The following is a 16,528-nucleotide window of genomic DNA, read 5'->3' as shown; positions in this document are numbered from 1 at the left end:
GGAGGAGTCTCAGGAGACACACACACCTCTCTGGGGGGGATGTTTTAACCTTGGGCAATACAAGTGAGGAGTTACTTGTGCTGTCTGGTTTTTTAGCTCCAGCTGAGTGTTGGTGGGTGAGGAGGGTTCTTGTTCAGCTTCTGCTCCACGTGGGCTGAGCTGTGAATTGCAGTGACCCAACCCAGCACCACAAACTGTCCAGAGGAGAAAACTCCACCAAGAGTTGTAGGGAAGGAGTCGTAAAGCCAAACATGATGGAACTGAAGTCTCATGCTGGTTGTTTCTGACAAGTCCCTCTCTTCCTCCCTGGATCTTGGGGATGATGAGATGCTCCTTAAAGAGATGGGTGGCAGGGCTGCAGTGCAGGTCAGTGGCAGTTGTGGATGTCACTTTCTGGTTGTTTTGCTGGGAAAGTTCTTGAGGCAGAGCTCAGGGCCAGGGCAGGCAGCAGGAACTGTGCCTGTGGAAGGTGAGGAGGTGGCAGAGGGAAGGCAGCAGCCTCAGCTGAAGGAGCTGAAATCCAAGGAGCTGGAATCCAAGCACACCCCGAGGCAGGATGAGAACAGAAATTACTCCTCTGAAGCTCTTGGGAAGGAGACAATGGGCAATTCCTTAGATTTCCACAGTAAAATGCTCACTCCTGCTTCCCCAGAGCACAGTGTCAGGATTTCTAATGGCTTCTGCTCACACTGGTAAATGATGATTGCCTGCTTCCCAAAGCTTAAAGACAATTAGTTAATTGAGAAGTCTGAATTGAGCTGTGGTGGCTCAGCTCATTTACAGGTTTCTTGCCTCCATCTGCTGCCCATTTGGGCTCTGACAAAACAGAGCAGCTCAGAATGTCCCACACCTCGTGCAGCTCTGGGGCTTTGTCCCAGCCACCTTCCTCAGCAGCACCCAGAGGTGCTGAAGCTGCACTTGCAGTGCCAAACCTGGCTTCTGCTCTGGAATGTTCCTGTTGGCATCACCCCTCTGGCTCTCCCTGTGTCTTCTACAGAGAACCCAGTCCTGGTACAAGGAAGAAGCAGCAGGAAGAGGTGAGTTGGGACACCAGGACACCACCACATCTCCTGCTTCTGCAGGTACCTGGGCAGCAGCACACAAACCCAGAGCAAGTTTTCCCCCGGCATTATCACGTAGTTTGTGGCTGAGTGCAGCAGAGCCCTGGGTTCTGTCTTCTGGCTTTATTGCAGCTCCTCAGGGAAAAAAAAATGGCAGTAGGGGAAATTTCTTAAATGAAAAAAAATCATAGCTCTGCCTCATCTGTAACTGAGCTTCCCATGAGAGCCCCAGTGTCTGGGACAGCTGCTCCCCAGCTCAGTGAACTCCAGAACTCAAAACTTCACAGTATACTCCCTGTGGGAATTTAGTATATTTGTTTCTTAATGATAAATTGATTGTGCAGTTGTTTTTCCTAGTCAAGGAAAGCTTCAAACCTCCCCACAGTACTTTTTTTCCATTTGTTTCTAAGCAAAGAAATCACCCCTTGGAAAGCTACAACCTTACACAAAAATCATTACTCAGAAAATGGCTGTTTTGGGCAATCCTCATTTTCTTCTCTCCTGAGGCCCCGAGTGGCATTAGCTGCTGCCCCTGCCCACCCTCGGTGGCACAGCACGCAGCTTTACCAAAAGCTTTAAAGGATTTTTTTCTGTGGGGGCTGGCAGTGGTTCCTGGCAGTGGTTCCTGACAGGTACCTGTGGCTGGAGGATGAGCAGTGACATCATCCTGCCTTTGGGTGGCTACAGCCAAAATTACAACCAGAGCACCCCCTGGGCTTTTAAAAGGAGCTTGTGATCTCCTCCTCAGCAGCCTCAGGGCAACGCTTCACCATTTCTGAGCAGGGAAATAACAGCAATTAGCAAGGCTGCTGCTTTGTGAGCTGGGAACAAGTGACTTTAGCTGGGGTTCCTCTGAGGTTCCTCCTCAGCCCGGTGGGTGGATGGCAGCACAGTGCTTAGGGGCAGTTAAGCTCAAACACCTTAATTCAAAGTAAGAGCTGTGCTGAGATCCATCCCTGCTGACTTGTGGCATCTCTTATCAAGCACAAGGAGTTCAGAAGAGTGGCTACACCTGCAGTTTGCAGCGAGGAGAGAATCTGAGCTGTGCCCACTGGTACTCACCGGTAAGTCCTTCCTACAAAGAGCTGGGAACCAGCATCCTTCAGCTGCCACCTCTCCTCCTTCCCTGCTCCCCAACAAAGACAGCAGGCCTTAGGCAGAAATAGATCTTTAATGAACTATACAAAAAGTAACCTGGGGGTTTCCTTCTCCCCCCAGCTCCCGGGGGCTCAGCAGAAGAGGTGTAAGACCTTGCGGAAGAAGTTCCTGAACTCCGCGTTGAACACGGTGTAAATGATGGGGTTGAGAGCACTGTTGAGGTAACCCAACCAAGTGACAGTGCTGGTGACTTGAGTGGGAATGGTGCAGGACTTGCAGAGAGCCCTGGTAATGTGGACCACAAAAAAAGGTGTCCAGCAGAAGAGGAAAGCACCTGCCAGGGGGACATTAAAGAGAGAAGGTAATGGGAATCTTAAAGGGTTTAACGTGAGCAGCCTGGGCCAAACAAGACTGTGCTGACATCTGGAGCTGGGCCTACACCCAGACAAAAGATTTAGGATCCCTTTCTCACCCTAAATGGTGATAAAAGGTCTAAGTTCTGTATCACTTTGGGTACACATTTATCAGGAGCCACAGGTTTGCCTTGTTTGAAGAAAAGGTTGGGTTACAAACACCATCCAGGGGCTCTTTCCCACGGGTGGTGGTTATTGGCACTACTCTGGCTCAGGGGGACAGGGATAAACACCCTTGGACAGGGAGATAGGCACAACAGGAAGCAGGAAGAAGGGGAGGGTGAGTGTAAAACAGAAAGGCAGGAGAGAACCAAAGAAGTGGCACTGGGCAGGTGGAACCAGAAGGAGGTGGATTTTATCTCACCCTCCTCCTGTGATAACCCGTGGTTCTCAGCACCACCCTCGTGGCTGCCAAGCAGCTGGGTGGTGTGGCTCCTGGTAGGGAGGCCACCAAGTGTGTGGTCCCTTTGCCAGGCTGAGCCCTGCTGTGGGACAAGGTGGCACCTTCCCCCCCTGCCCCAGCCCTCTCCCAGCACTGCTCACCCACGACGACGGGCAGCACCCTCATGGCTTTGCGCTCCCGGCCGTTGATCTTGGCTCTCTTGCGGCCCTGTCCTGGGGGGGGGTACTTGAGGTGTGGGTAGGAGACAGTCTGGATCCCATTGCTCAGCACACAGTCCCCGGGGGGGTTGGAGCAGGTGTAAGGGCTGCACTCCCCTGGCTCCAGTCCCCTCTGCTCCCTGGTGATGAAGGCTGGGGGGTGATGGAGCTTCCTGGAGGCGCCGTAGATGCTGCCCCTGAGCTTGGCCTTCCTGGCTTCTTCCCAGCGCTTGAGTCCTCGGAACATGGCGCAGTAGAGCACCAGCATGACAGGGCAGGGGATGAAGAAGGAGCAGATGGAGGAGTACACGATGTAGTTGTCATCCTCCAGCTGACACAAGCTGGGGTCCCTGTTTGGGACGTTGTTGAGCCCAAAGATGACCGGGGATGCCACAGCGAAGGCGAAGATCCAGGTGGTGGATATCAGGATCAGCTGCCGCAGGTCGATCTGCCGCCGGTTGTAGTTCAGTGGGATTGACACAGCAATAAACCTGACAATACAGGCACCAGGTGAGTCAGCCCCAGGGTGGTGGTCTCACCACTGGCACCATCAGAGAGTGGTCCCAAAGCTGCTTATTATTATCCTTCTCCCCTCTTGATTCATTGACAGAAAGGCCTGGGCTAAATCCCAGGGACAACCTCAACCTCCCCATCAGAAAAGCCCCCAAAGGGCTCCCCAGAGGCTCAGAAGCCCAGAGGAGGCTCAGGCCTTGTCCCACAGCTCTGCTCTTGGCCACCACACAGGTACTGGTGGGACACAAGCTGGTGATGGGAAGGGTGGCAGGGCAGAACACCTCCTCTGGGGTAGAACAGGATCTGGCCTCCCTGCAGGGGTGTGCATGGAAGCAGCTGGATGTCAACAACACACTCAGAGCTCCCCCTCCTCTGGGGTGAGGAGGAGGAAGAGGAGGAGGAAGGCACTCACCGATCCACGCTGATAGCACAGAGGTTGAAGATGGAAGCTGTGCACAGCATCACATCCATGGTCATCAGGGCGTCGCAGAGCACGGTGCTGAGGGACCACACACCTCCCTGGAACTGACAGGATTCCCAGGGTCAGCAGATCCATGTCCTGCAGCCTGAAACTGCCAGCAACCAACTCCATTCCTGGGCACCACCCAAGGTTTCCTCCATCCAAGGAGCCTGAGGTCCTGAGGCCCTGCCCTGGCCCTTCTCTGCCAGCACACCAGCCCCGTGCCAGAGCTCACAGCTTGCTCAGAGCTTGGCTGGAGAACCAAGCCCACAGTGTGGCCACAGGGCAGTGCAGTGACAGCCCCCAGGCTCCAAACCCCCAGCTCCCCACCCCAAAACCTCCCCAGGACTGCAGAGCTGAGCAGCATCACCACTACTGGTCACAGAGGAGGTGGGCAGAGGCTCTGCCACAAGGACACAGCACAAAGCTCTGCTCCCACTTCTCATGTCCTCGCTTCTCCAGATGATGGGAACAGTTTCTGTGTCACACAACTGGTTCCTTCTGGCACACTCAGCACCAGGTCAGCCTCCTGAGCCCATCTCAAGCCAGTCAGATACCACCTCTTGTTGGCTCTCCCTACAGGCACCCAGGGCAAGACAGAAGTGCTGCCAGCCAGAGGACAGGGGCAGCTGTGTGATGGGCCTGTAGCATTGGGCAGTATTAACTCTGCCATACAAGAGATGTCAGTTAAACATCCATGCTGCTGCATCCCAAATAATCCTCAGGAAAAACAACCAACCAAAACAAAGCCAAAACTGCAAAGCAAGGGGCTGCAGTTTATCAAGAGCAGCTTGTGGAACAGGAACATTTGCTGAGCAGCGTGCTGGGAAGGCAGCTGTTGGAAAATGGGAATGGAAGGATAAGCTCAAGGAGCACAGAAATAAGACAGGATTCATTAAGTCCTTTTCAGCACATGGCACCAACCATGTGTCCTTTTGCATCCAAAGCTGAGGGAGGCACTGAATGTCAATCATGGCAATGCATCAGCCCTCCTGAGGGACAGGTCTGAGCTGTTTGTCTTTTTTTTTCCAGACAAAAACAGCCCTCAATTTTTTGCCAAGCTCACTGGGATCCTGACAAGCTCAGGTCAGATTACCTGGGCTACAGTTCTCAGAACCTGTTTCTGATTCTGGGGTGCTCACTGATTCTGAAAAGGAGGAGAGCTCTGTGGCTGCAGCACTTCAGAGAACACAGCTTTTGTCATGAGGTTCAAGTTGGGCACTCAGAAGCTGCTGCAAACACTTCCCTTTTCCCCATGGCTCCCAGGAAAGTGCTGGCACAGGACTTGCTGTTATTCCACGTTTCTCACCTGCCCACCTTAGCAAAGTGTGCCCAGCACCTCTCTGATGAGTGAGCAACTTTGGATTAGAAGCATAGCTGGCTTTGCTGGGTCATGGGATGCAGGGGCAGCTAATCACAGGAGGCTGCAGAAGATTAGCCCATCAGGGCACGCAGTGTAAAGCTTTAGGGATCATGAACAGCTCAAGCTGCCTTTATGAAATGCTCCAGAGCACTTCTACTCCCATCAGCTTTGGTGAGTTCTCTGCTTTTTCAGCTTGAGGCCCCTTGTTTTCCTCCAGCCATGCCTGGTCAGGAGAGCTGGTGCTGAGAAGACACTGCCAGCTGGTCACACAGCAAAGCAGATGTTCTGCTGGCAAACTGTCTCCCTTAACAAGATAAAATGAAGCACAAGACAGAGGGGGCCTCACCTCTGCTCCAAGATCCTTTCTTGACTTAAATAATGGAGATCAAAGTTTTCCAGGAATGAGGAGCAAGTGTGATCATCCATTCGAAACATTATGAGGGTCCAAAATTCAAAGCCACCTTTCCCTGTCATTGGTCACTGAAAAGAAAATAGATTTCTAATTGCTGGCCTGGGTCACCTCCCCAGAACTTTGTGCAGAGTGTGTGGCTCAGGCATCAGCCAGGAGAACATCTGTTTCCACTGAAGCTCTAAGATTCCAGGAAAGGCATCCTGACCACTGCTGCAAAAAGGATGACATGCACTCACAGGGAACCTGCAGGAGGGTAGAGGTCTGGTCTCCTGTCAGCTGAACCACATCCCAGGCACATGATATGCTGGAAGAAGAGATCTTTCTATACCAGTGGCATGCTGACACCCTCACATCTTTCTGTATGATCCCCTCCAAGAAAAGAGCTCGTGTGATCAGTACTGGCTGCTCTGTCACCCGGGGATGTGTGCTGGGAAGGACCTGGAGAAGGAGCTGGGCACACATGCAGAGCTGCTAAAAGTGTTTCCTATTTTCCTAATCACTTCCAGAGATCTAAGTGGTAAAGATGTTTACATAACCCTGCCTGCAGGGCTCCTGCCAGCACTGCCTGCAGCAGCCCCTTCCACAGCTCAGGCCCTCAGCCTGGATTAAGGAGGGGGCTGGAGTTCAGAGAGCCAGGCAGGTGGGAGGGATGTTCTGCAGCTGAGTACAGGAGCAATCTGTTCAGTCTGGAGCCTTCCCTCACTGCTGGGAATGTCACTGGTCACCGAGGGCTTCCTGAAGGGCTGCTGGGGCTCCAACCACTGCCCCAGAGTGGGCAGGCAGCACTAGTGCACCTCCAGCCAAATCTGCACCCCAAAGAGAAGGAAGGATGGTCAGGGTGCACAAGGTTTTCTATGGTGTATTTCTTCCAAAGAGAAACTGGCTGCAAACACTGCCCTGCACTTCATGTCCACAGGCTCAGGAGCTGTTCAGCCACAGATGCTTTAAAGCAATGGAAAGCTTCTTCCTTTCCCATCCATGAGGTGCTTCTTGGTTCCATCAGGTTGTGAAGGATGAGAAATGACAACAGCACCTGGATTTCTGGAAGACCAGCTTTGAAACACCAGTTTGATCACTTTCTCATTAAGGCCCTAAGCATTAACTTGAGCTGCTAAGGTAGGTAAATTTGCCAGGACAAATTAATGAGGAGAGAAATACAGCCTGAAGAACTCCCAACAACGCACACTGAATACTACAGAGATTTAGGACAGGGCAGGGCTCAGGGGGCAGTGTGCTGGTGCTGCACAGGTGAGGACAGGGCTAAGGAAATTGCCCCATTTCCCTGCTTCTGCCAAGCTCCTGTTTCAGTGGAGACTGCAGAGACTGAAATGGTTCAGAAGAGCAACCCGTGTGGCCACATAAAACAATTTTCCCCTTGTCCAGCACCTACTTGCAGCAACCCTCCAGCTCTGCAGGTACAAACAAGGGACATCCAGGAAAGGACTAAGGCACAGTTTGGCTTCCTGCAGCCAAGACTTGTGAATCCTCCCCATGGACTGAAAGTTTAGCTCTGACAAAGAGTTGTGATGGCTCTTTCAGAAGTACAAAAGGAGAGAGTGTGTCAACAACTGCTGCTAAGGCATCAGAACAAGCTTTCTTAACAGCTGGAAATAACAGGGACGATCAAGGTCCCTCCCACTGTGCTCAGGATTCTGTGAACAGCAGCAAAGGATAATCTGCATCTCCCAGGAAGGAGCCACCTCCCCACTGAAGCTGGAGGGAGATCTGTTGTTTTGTGGGGACATCAGATGCCACCTCCAAAGTTTCAACCCCTCCAGCTGTCTTCTAAGCCCCTGCCTGGGAGGAATGCTTCCACAAACCTAGCACAAGGAGCCTTCTCATGGGGAAAAAGCACAAAGTGACAGAGCTGAATTAAGGAAGCTTTCAGAGGTTATTGTTCTGTTCCTGCTAAAAGAGAAATCGAACCTTACCCTCTCAGCCAATTCTTCATGTTTTCCCTTAAGCCCCCCCAGCCCACCTTTACTCTGTTAGGAGCTGTACTAAGGAGGAAGTGAACACCCAAAGCAGCACAGCTCAGGCACAGGCTGGACAGAGCAGGCTTTTAAAGCTCATACAGAGCTGAAGACCTGTTTCCTGAGTATCTAGAATTGGTGGGATGTCTGTGGTACCCAGGGAAAGCCCCACGATAGCTCATTTCCAGAAGCACCCCAGAGTGTTCATTAGCATTTTACACATGCCAAGAGAACTCAAACCTGCATCTGCCTCCAGAAATGGGAACTGGAGGCATGGAGAGACAACAGAAAGAGCAAGGGGAAAAAAAGGGAAATCCAATTAGCAAGAAGTAGCTGAAAAGAATCATTAAGACAGAAATTTTCTGTCCACCAAAACTGAGTTAATAAGGGAAAAGCAAAGCCACTAAAACCAAATAGCATGTGTGGGGTGGTGGTTCTTGTTAGTGTGAGAGGAAGAGAGGAGAAGCCAATGCTCCTGTTCTTCACTGCCCCTTCTTAAGGGTCCTCAGCTGAACTTGTCCCTCCAGAACATCTCTGTCAGAGAGGTCAGGATGTCCTGCAGACTCTTAGGTCCAGGTAAGCTAAAGGCATGCTAAGCTCTAATCCCCAGCCTGCCTTGCTTAAGAAAATACAGACCCAGCCCTGTCAGGCACTGAGCATTCCCTGGCATGGGACAGAAGGGGAGCTGCAAGGGCCTGAGCCCTGCTGGTCTGCTCCTGTGCCAGCCACAGGGTCTCTCTCATGGGGATAGATGCTTTCACCTACCCCTCCACCTTACAGTCATGTGGCTATCAGAAGCCACAAGGCTTGTCTGACACCCCCCTTGCCCCCAGTCCCCAGACTCCATCTTGCTGGGGATGCTCACAGTGCACAGGTTGCATCCTGGCTCTCTCCACATCTGGGAAGCAGAGGACTCTTTCTTTCCCCCATCAGGTGCCACAGGGGCAGGTACAGCACAGCTGCTGCTCCCATCCTCCTGAGCAGGGGAAGAGCCACTGGGGCCACGGGGCAGGTTCTATGCAGCCTCCCAACAAACCCCTCTGCAATCTCAAGGCCTTTTCAGTCCCCTGGAAGTGCAGCACACGTTTCTCTCTCCCTTTGGCAAAAAGGCAGAGATGCAAAACCACTCAGCCACAGGAGCTTCCGTTCTTCTTTCCCTCAGCTCACAGTTTCAGGTGAAGAAGTTGTGGCAGTGAACAGAAAGCCTGACCCCAAATTACCCAAGGTCTATTTCCACACCCACCATATCACACAGGATCAGGCTCTTGTGAACCAGAGAACCTGCCAGGACAAGGCCTGAAGCGAGGTGACCAAACCCCCCTTGATGCAGGTCACCAAATGCCATCTCACTTCCTAAGATGACAGCTTCCCCTGCTCAGCTCAACACAGAAACCTCTTTCCTGGCTCCAGATCTCCCTTACCACCCAAACCTGATCCCCTTACACCAGACAAAGCACAGCTCAGGAGCTCTCTGTCCCTTCCTAACCATTTGGTGATGGCAACCTGGGAACTGTGAGGTGCCAGGGCTCCTCAGAGCTGCTGACCCAGCGCGGGGCAGACACCCCGCTCCATCTCCACCGGGTACATCTGCAGCGCGGCGATAGCCGGGGAGGGCGGCGTGGGGGGGCACGAACTTGGACCCAACAGAGGTGGGGAATGCAGCAGCGATGCCCTGGACTAAGAGTGGAAGAGCCGCGGTGGTTTGAAAGCAGCTCGAGCATCCCTGGAGGGGAGCGGCCGGAGCAGAAGGGCAGGAGCTGTCCCCAGGGGCAGTGGCACTGCTGAACCGGAGAGGATGGACGGAGGTGGGGAACAAACCCGGAGAGGGGCTTTAACCCTCCAGGCTTGGTCTCTTGCCGGTCCCCCTCACCTATAACTTTCAGGACCTCCGGGCATAACAAAATCACCTCCCCCTGTCCCCCGGTGCCCCCGCAGCCCCCCGGTCAGCCTCACCTCGGAGTAGACATAGAGCGGCAGGACGAGGAGGGCGAGCAGTAGGTCTGCGACGGCGAGGCTGACGATGAAGTAGTTGGTGGTGGTCTTCAGGGCCCGCTCGGTGCAGACGCTGAGGCACACCAGCCCGTTGCCCCCCACGATGAGGAGGATGAGGATGATGCCCAGCACCAGGGCGGCGATGTTGTGGCTTCCCGGCGGGGGCGGGGGCGGCGGGGGCAGCTCGGTGCCGTTGCAGGGAGCGGCTCCGGTGCTGCCGTTCCCCATGGAGCCGCGGCGACGCCCCGGCAGCCCGGAGCATGGGAGCTCCTTCCCCCGCCGAGGGCTCCCGACTCAGGTCCCGCCGCCCTCGAGGCTCCGGTGCGGGCCGGATCGGCCCCAAACTTTCCGCGGAGCGGGGCGGAGCCTCCGCCGCCGGCAGCTCCACCCGGCTCCGGCCCCCGCGGCTCCGACCGGGTCACCGAGCAGCTTATGGGGCAGGGAGGGAGGGCAGGCTGCCGGTGTCCCCTCCCCCTTCCAGCCCCCGAAGAGCCGCTGCGGCAGCCGGGAAGCCCCCAGACGCCCCCGGTCCGGAGGTAAGGTCCAGCACCGGCGGGATGCTCCCGGTGGGACCGAGCCCTCTTTGTAACCGAGCTGCTGCGGAGCGAGCGCCGTCAGCCCGGGGCTTTAAAGAAAACCAACAACCCAAAGCCGAGGATTAACACCTTACCCTTCACCTCACCCCAGCAGCCTCCTCCTTCAAGGCTCCTTCTCCCAAGATCGGGTTTCTCGTTGCCTCTCGAGCAGGAGGAAAAGGAAAAACTCCACCGGGACGTAGCGAAAGTACCTCCTGAGGTCAGCTGCCCTCGGGGGATGCTCCGGGTTCCCAAAGCTGCTGTCCCTGGCTCTGGGGGTGGTAAAGAAGCAACACAACATTTCTTTCAAAGCTGGGAATGACAAATAGAAAAGCCCCTGCACTGGCATGTTTTAGGCTTCTTTGGTTTGTTTGGGTTTTTTTCCTTTAGTTGTATGTTTTGTTCTGTCATCTGGGCTTGTGACTTGACTTTTTTTGCGGGTCAAGTGACTCCTGTACAAGTAACACTGCAGAAAGATAAAAACCAAGGGCTGGGGCTCCTGCAGTGGGGATTCTGTGTGTGAACATGATGGTTCTTGGCATGAGGGCCTCCCTGATTTCATACCTGAGAAGGAGAATACCCCCTTGGTTTCAGCCCTTTGCTGGCAATCTGGCCAGTGGCTCCCAAACCTTTTCCAAAGCCAGGAAGAATGCCATCACTTTACAGCTACTGAGTTCTCCTACCCCCCTCTCCCATCCTCAGTGCAGCTTTGCCAGACCTGTGTTGATGCCAGTACCCATGGATCTGGATTTGCCTGGTCCTCTCCCTCTGCCAGCTGCCCCAGCTTTGACATGCACTTAAATCAGTCCTGCAGAGCACAGGACAGCCACTTCCATCTGCTTTCCAGGGGACCACCAGGTCTTTCTCTAAATCTGGCACTCTCAGCATCAGCACTGGAGTGGGTACTCCCACGCCTTCTGCTCTGCCTGTGCTCCCACATTCCTTGGGGAATAGTTTGTGTTGGACTCAGGTGGGCACAAGCACGACTGCACATCCAGCAGGTTAAGAAGAGTTCATTTGGCAACGTCCTCATCTGCTGGAAGTCCAGACAAGGAAGATGCATTTTATCCAGCGTAGTAAACTGGGACAAAACTACCCCACTGGTGGTTTTTAAGCCCATATATCTTGATACTGTGGATCTCCTTGGTGATTTCTATCACCCAGTCAGACCTTTGCTGGCTGGTCCCTAAAACTTAGCTGGCACAAGTGCTGCTGTCACAGCCTTCACTCAGTGAGGGGCTGGTGCAGTGAAGCTGCCTTCACCAGAGCCCTTCCACTGCAAGAAACCAACTCAGATGAGCCAAAGGAGGTCCTGAAATGCATTCAGGAAGCTGCACTGGAACCCTGTGCCAACAGAATATCCTTAATTTATTTATCTTTAAACCAGCAAAGAGAGCAAGATCAAATGGTGACTGCAGGCCTCCTGCCTTCCCACAGGGATTAATGCCATTTATCTAATCCACTTTAACACTTAATTTATATTCATTATCTTGATTTCCCCTGTGGGTTAGTGCAGAATGACTCTTGATTCTCAGCGTGGAAGCTCTTATTCCAGACTAGCAGTTCCTTAATCCTAAATAAGTTTAATCCTGGAGTGGATTAAACTAATGTGAAAAAAAGCCTTTTGACTTCCAAAAAAGAGCAGCCCTGCAAAGCACTAATTAGGGCAGCTCATCCATCACACATTCAGAGGCTGCAGTAATCCTTGTGACTCCCCCAGTCCCTCTGTGTCTGCCTGCAGTGTGTCCCTTGGGAGATGCAGAGGTTGTGAACCACATCCTGGTGAGTCAGCTCCCAGCTGGACAGATCCTGTGGGAGCTGTGATTCCCACGGGGAATCCTGGAGAGCAAAGGCTAACAGGGAAGAACCCTTTTAGTCTCTGAGCAGGTATAGATATTAGACACAGTCCCTCTCTTGGATAAGATGAACTGTCCTCCTAGCAGAGGAGAAGGAAGGTCTGCAACACATCAACATCTCCAAAGAAGCCATCTCATGTCACTGCAAGAAAGAGAAGATGACAAAGGACAGAGTCATTTGTCACCCTTGTGGAAAGCAGGAAGAGTTGTGTGTCAGAACGATGGACAGTGAATCCCTAAAGCACCTTTGGGGAGAGTCTCTTGTGCTCAGGAGGTTTGAACCCTCTTTTGCTTGGCTGCATAGCCAGGAGAGGGTCCTGGCTCCCCCATCACACTGTGACAACCTGCTGGCTCAGGGCAGGCAGGTGGAGGGGCTCTGGAAGCCACCCACAGGTGTGCTTTTCATCAGAAAATAATGTTCTTTTGTCCTAAGTAGGTGCTCTGAGGGACAGGAGGTATGAACAGCACCCCTCTGCTAGCATGGACACCTCAGCCTCACTGTGCACACTCTGCTTCAGTTTCCCCCTCGTTATCTGGCAGTCTGATCCCTCAGAGAAACATCTGTGCAGGGATGGATTTAAACCCATGTCAGTGCCTGTCAGACACAGGGGAATGAGGCTCTGGTCCCCAGGACCTCTCAGATCTCTGCCTTTCCTTCTGTGCCAGGCATCTGCAGCCACAGCCTCTGGCAAGCAAAGCCCTTGCTAGCCAAGGACAATGTCACTGTCACTGCCCTACAGCCACCTCCAAGCTCAGCTGCCAGAGAGCTGCAAACCAACAAAGCAGGAGGAGATCTGCCCCCTGGCTGTGCTGGGCAGGGTGGTTTTAAAGGGAACTGAGGAACACGAGCAGTGCAGTTGGTTTCCAGCAAGGCTCTGGGTGCTGGAAGTGGTGGGGTGGAGCTGGAGCCAGGCAAGGAGTGGGGAGGAATCCCCCAGAGCTCCTCCAGGTGTTAACGAGGAGGATTTGATTGCCAAGCAGGTCAAAGGATCAGGAAGGTCACAAAGTGAGACATCTGTCAGTCTCCCAAAAGACGTGGAACTTTTCTAACCATAGCTTTTCACACTTGAGGCACTGAAGTTTGAAATAGAAAAGGACAATAAAAAATCACCTGTCCAGGTTTCAGCACAGAGGTGCCTAAACTGGGCTGTTGAATCACACCCTGAGAGCTGGGTAAGAGATTTCTGGGGCTGTCTTCAGTTCAGAACAAAAGGAGGGAAATAGAGAGCTTTTAGAGCCAGTCCTGTTCCTTTCATTTGGCATATTTGGCTGAGCAATTCTCTGTCAAAGTCTCATTCTCAGCAAAGCTGTCCTGCTTTACAATCTGCCTGTAATGCATTTCCAAGAAAAGAGCCAGAGGCAGCATCCTGCCTCTCAGGTGAACCCAGGCAGGAGGGGATGAGGGTGACAGCTCTTTTCAGGCTCTCTCAGTCTCTCTAAGCAGCTGCAGGGATTTATGTACACACTGAATGGATCTTTTGACATTTAACATTCTGGCAAGTTATGATAAATGTGTGCAAGATGTAACAATTCATGTATATTTAATAGTGATTAGCTGTGGGGATGAAACTAGAGAGAAAATGGCTGGATTTTCTGTCTCTGTTAGATTAGAGTCCAAACTAGATATTTTTGCTGATGCCTGGTTTCAGACTAAGCCACAGAACTGATCTCGTGCAGGGGCAACCTGGTGAAGCACAAGGGCTTGTGCCAGAGGGCAGATCGAATTAATAAACTTCAAGAGCCCCGATTGGTTTTAAAACATCACTGAGCTTATTAAAGTCACTCCTTATGAAAAACCTCCTGTGGAGGAGACCTGCAAAGCAGCACGGGCTGACTGTGTTGGCAAGGCACAGCTGTGAGCAGCAAGCACCTCTAATGCACCTCCTTCCAGCCTCTTCTTCACAGAGCCTCTTCTTGTGCACCTGCAGGGGATATCCTTCCAGAGCCCTGCCAAAGCCCAGAGAGGATGCAGCTGTGCTCATTGCTGGCATTAACACCTGGAACAGCTGGGCCAAGCCTGCCTGCCAGCCAGGACCCAGCTCCTCCTTACCCCTTACATTAACTCCCTGGTGAACTTCCTCCCTTCCCCCAGACACAGCAAGCAGCTGAGATTCTGGACAGAGGTCAGAGGTGTGAGCAGCACCAGCACCCAGCTCTGCTCTGCAGAGGGCACTTGGAGCTCTCAGAGCCAAGGTGTGAGGTAAGTCCAACTGGGCAGAGCCTGGCCTGGCCAGGAGGCCACAGCAGCCCTGGGGAGGAAGCTGCTGCCACAGCATGTCCCTGCACTGGAACCTGTCCATCCATCCATCCATCCCACACTGTGGAGACTGCTGGCAGCTTGGGAGTGAGGTAGGGGTTTTGTTGAGGTCCCACAGCCACACAGGGCTGTGATTTTCCTTCTCCCTTTCTCTCCCAAGCCCACCTACAGCTGCTCCTCCTCACCCCTTCCTCTCATCCCACTCAACTCTTTTGCATCCCAAACTACAAAATCAAGTGGTAAAGATTAAAACCAGTCCTGAAACTATCCTTTGCAAGAAAGGAGCATTTAGAAAGCTAAATCCTCCAATCCCCTTATTCCAATTAGGGTCCTTTCTCTTATGGACCTGGGACTGGTACAAGCAAATGACTCCAATCTGCTCTCAGGAGATAGCAGTGTCCCAGCCAGCTGCTTGCACAAGGCTCAAGGCTCAGCTGCAAACACACAAGAGAACCCCCACTGTCCACATGGCCTTGCACATGTACATATTAAGAAAGAAAAAAAAAAAAGAATGGGGGAGGTAGAAGTTCCTGAACACCCTGTAAGCTGATTAAAGGGTATTTTATTTTTACGTAGGAAGGATTTAGCCACGCAGTTCCTAGTACCATCTGACCTCAATAAACTTCCATGCCATTGGCAGGTGCTGCCACTGGATGGGGTAACAGCTTGAAGGTCAGCACCTAGACAGCTTCCTCAGGACTTGTGACACCACTGCTGGACATGTGTGCTGGATGAGATGGTCCTGACCCAACCTCTCAGCTTTCTGGACCCTGGTGCAGTGCAGAGGCTGAAGGATCACGTTGGGATGCACCTGCTGGGCAGCCAAGGGGGCTCCATGGAGAAATTTCACAGCTCTAAGATGCTGTGTTTTGCACTGCAGGGTTGGTGACTCTTCCCTCCCACTGCCCAGAGGGAGCAGCCTGCTGCTGGGAATAGCCCTGGCACTGGTGGCAACTGGATTTCCTTAATGCAGCTCAGCAGAGGTTCCTCCAGGCTCTCAGTGCCAGTCAGTCAGTGTCAAGCCTGAGCACAAGTGACTGCACAAAGCTCCTGGTGCCTTTACACCTGACCACAACCTCGGGGCAGCTCCCTTCCTGCTCAGGGCTGGCCCTAAGGTTCACAGATCCCTTATCCCTGCTTCTCTGGGACACCTCGCCCTGCTCTCCTCAAGGAGTGTTGATGGATGGCCTCAGTGCTCCAGATCCTGTGTCCCATGAGCAGGGAAGGCACTGGCAGCTGGTGACAAGGCCAAGTTCAGCTCTGATTTTTTGCAGGTTCAGGCAAGCTGTGCAAGGAGCAGGGGTCAGATGAGGGCAGTAATTTCCTTTTCCTTTGTCATTCTGAGTCAATGCTGGGGAGATTTTCTCTACAATGATCCTGCACAGAGATGATGGGATAGATTACAGTCATTAATGGATGATTTAATCAGGCTTTGTGCCTGCTGGATGCAGGCAAGAGGAATCTCCACTCCCACTCTGAATGCTCAGACAATTGGAGAAGGGGAAAAGCAAGGTGCAAATTCACAAAGCTCTATTCAGAGCTAAGCAGTATCCTTTAGCACTCCTGTTTCCATAATGTCCCCTGATGAGATTTTAATGTTAATTCTGATTAAAGGAGAATCAGATGTTATTTCAGGATGGGGGATTTGGTTTGGGCTCCAGTTCATTCAGGTATAAAACCCAGTTTGCAAAACTGTTGAGTTTCCTTGGTCCTGAGTTTCCTCACCAGAGGAAGCTCCTCACCTCATGATTTAAGCTCAGGGCTGTGGTTGTCACCTGCATTATGTCACGGCAGCGTTAGGAACAGCCACAGACTTTTCTATCCCTTCACCTTTTCACTCTTTGCCACTGTTGCTGCAAGGCAAAACCCATGTTTTGTTACATCAGGTTACTTAGTCCATGGTCTGCCAGCATCCCACAGCTTTTACTCTCCTGTTACTCACCCTCTGCTGCCAT

At 52.7% G+C, this 16,528-nt stretch overlaps 1 protein-coding gene across 2 annotated transcripts; it reads right to left on the bottom strand.

The window, feature by feature from the left end:
- Nucleotides 1–2,213: 2,213 nt before the first annotated feature.
- On the bottom strand, nucleotides 2,214–10,133 carry DRD4 (dopamine receptor D4). 2 transcript variants are annotated; one of them, XM_030451078.1, is made up of 4 exons: nucleotides 9,847–10,130; nucleotides 4,098–4,210; nucleotides 3,116–3,663; nucleotides 2,214–2,493 (listed from the first exon to the last, which is right to left on the bottom strand). In XM_030451078.1, exons 1-4 carry the CDS (start codon nucleotides 10,111–10,113, stop codon nucleotides 2,291–2,293), a joined length of 1,131 nt encoding a protein of 376 aa, XP_030306938.1. In that variant the 5' UTR covers nucleotides 10,114–10,130; the 3' UTR covers nucleotides 2,214–2,290. The 2 variants fall into 2 exon arrangements, with proteins under 2 accessions (XP_030306938.1, XP_030306939.1); XM_030451079.1 differs by having other exon boundaries at nucleotides 2,222–2,493; nucleotides 4,098–4,204; nucleotides 9,847–10,133.
- Nucleotides 10,134–16,528: the final 6,395 nt, after the last annotated feature.

This window comes from Calypte anna, chromosome 5 (genome assembly GCF_003957555.1).
Source record: "Calypte anna isolate BGI_N300 chromosome 5, bCalAnn1_v1.p, whole genome shotgun sequence".
In the NCBI taxonomy this organism is placed as follows: Eukaryota; Metazoa; Chordata; class Aves; order Apodiformes; family Trochilidae; genus Calypte; species Calypte anna.
This window is presented reverse-complemented; position numbering and strand designations above follow the sequence as displayed.

Excerpts from the sequence above, each read along its gene's own strand:
- DRD4 (XM_030451078.1), bottom strand. The coding sequence starts at position 10,113 with ATGGGGAACGGCAGCACCGGAGCCGCTCCCTGCAACGGCACCGAGCTG. Across the intron at positions 4,211-9,846 it reads CGCTCTATGTCTACTCCGAG|TTCCAGGGAGGTGTGTGGTC; the intron begins GTGAGGCTGACC and ends GAATCCTGTCAG. Across the intron at positions 2,494-3,115 it reads GGTGCTGCCCGTCGTCGTGG|GTGCTTTCCTCTTCTGCTGG; the intron begins GTGAGCAGTGCT and ends TCCCCCTGGCAG.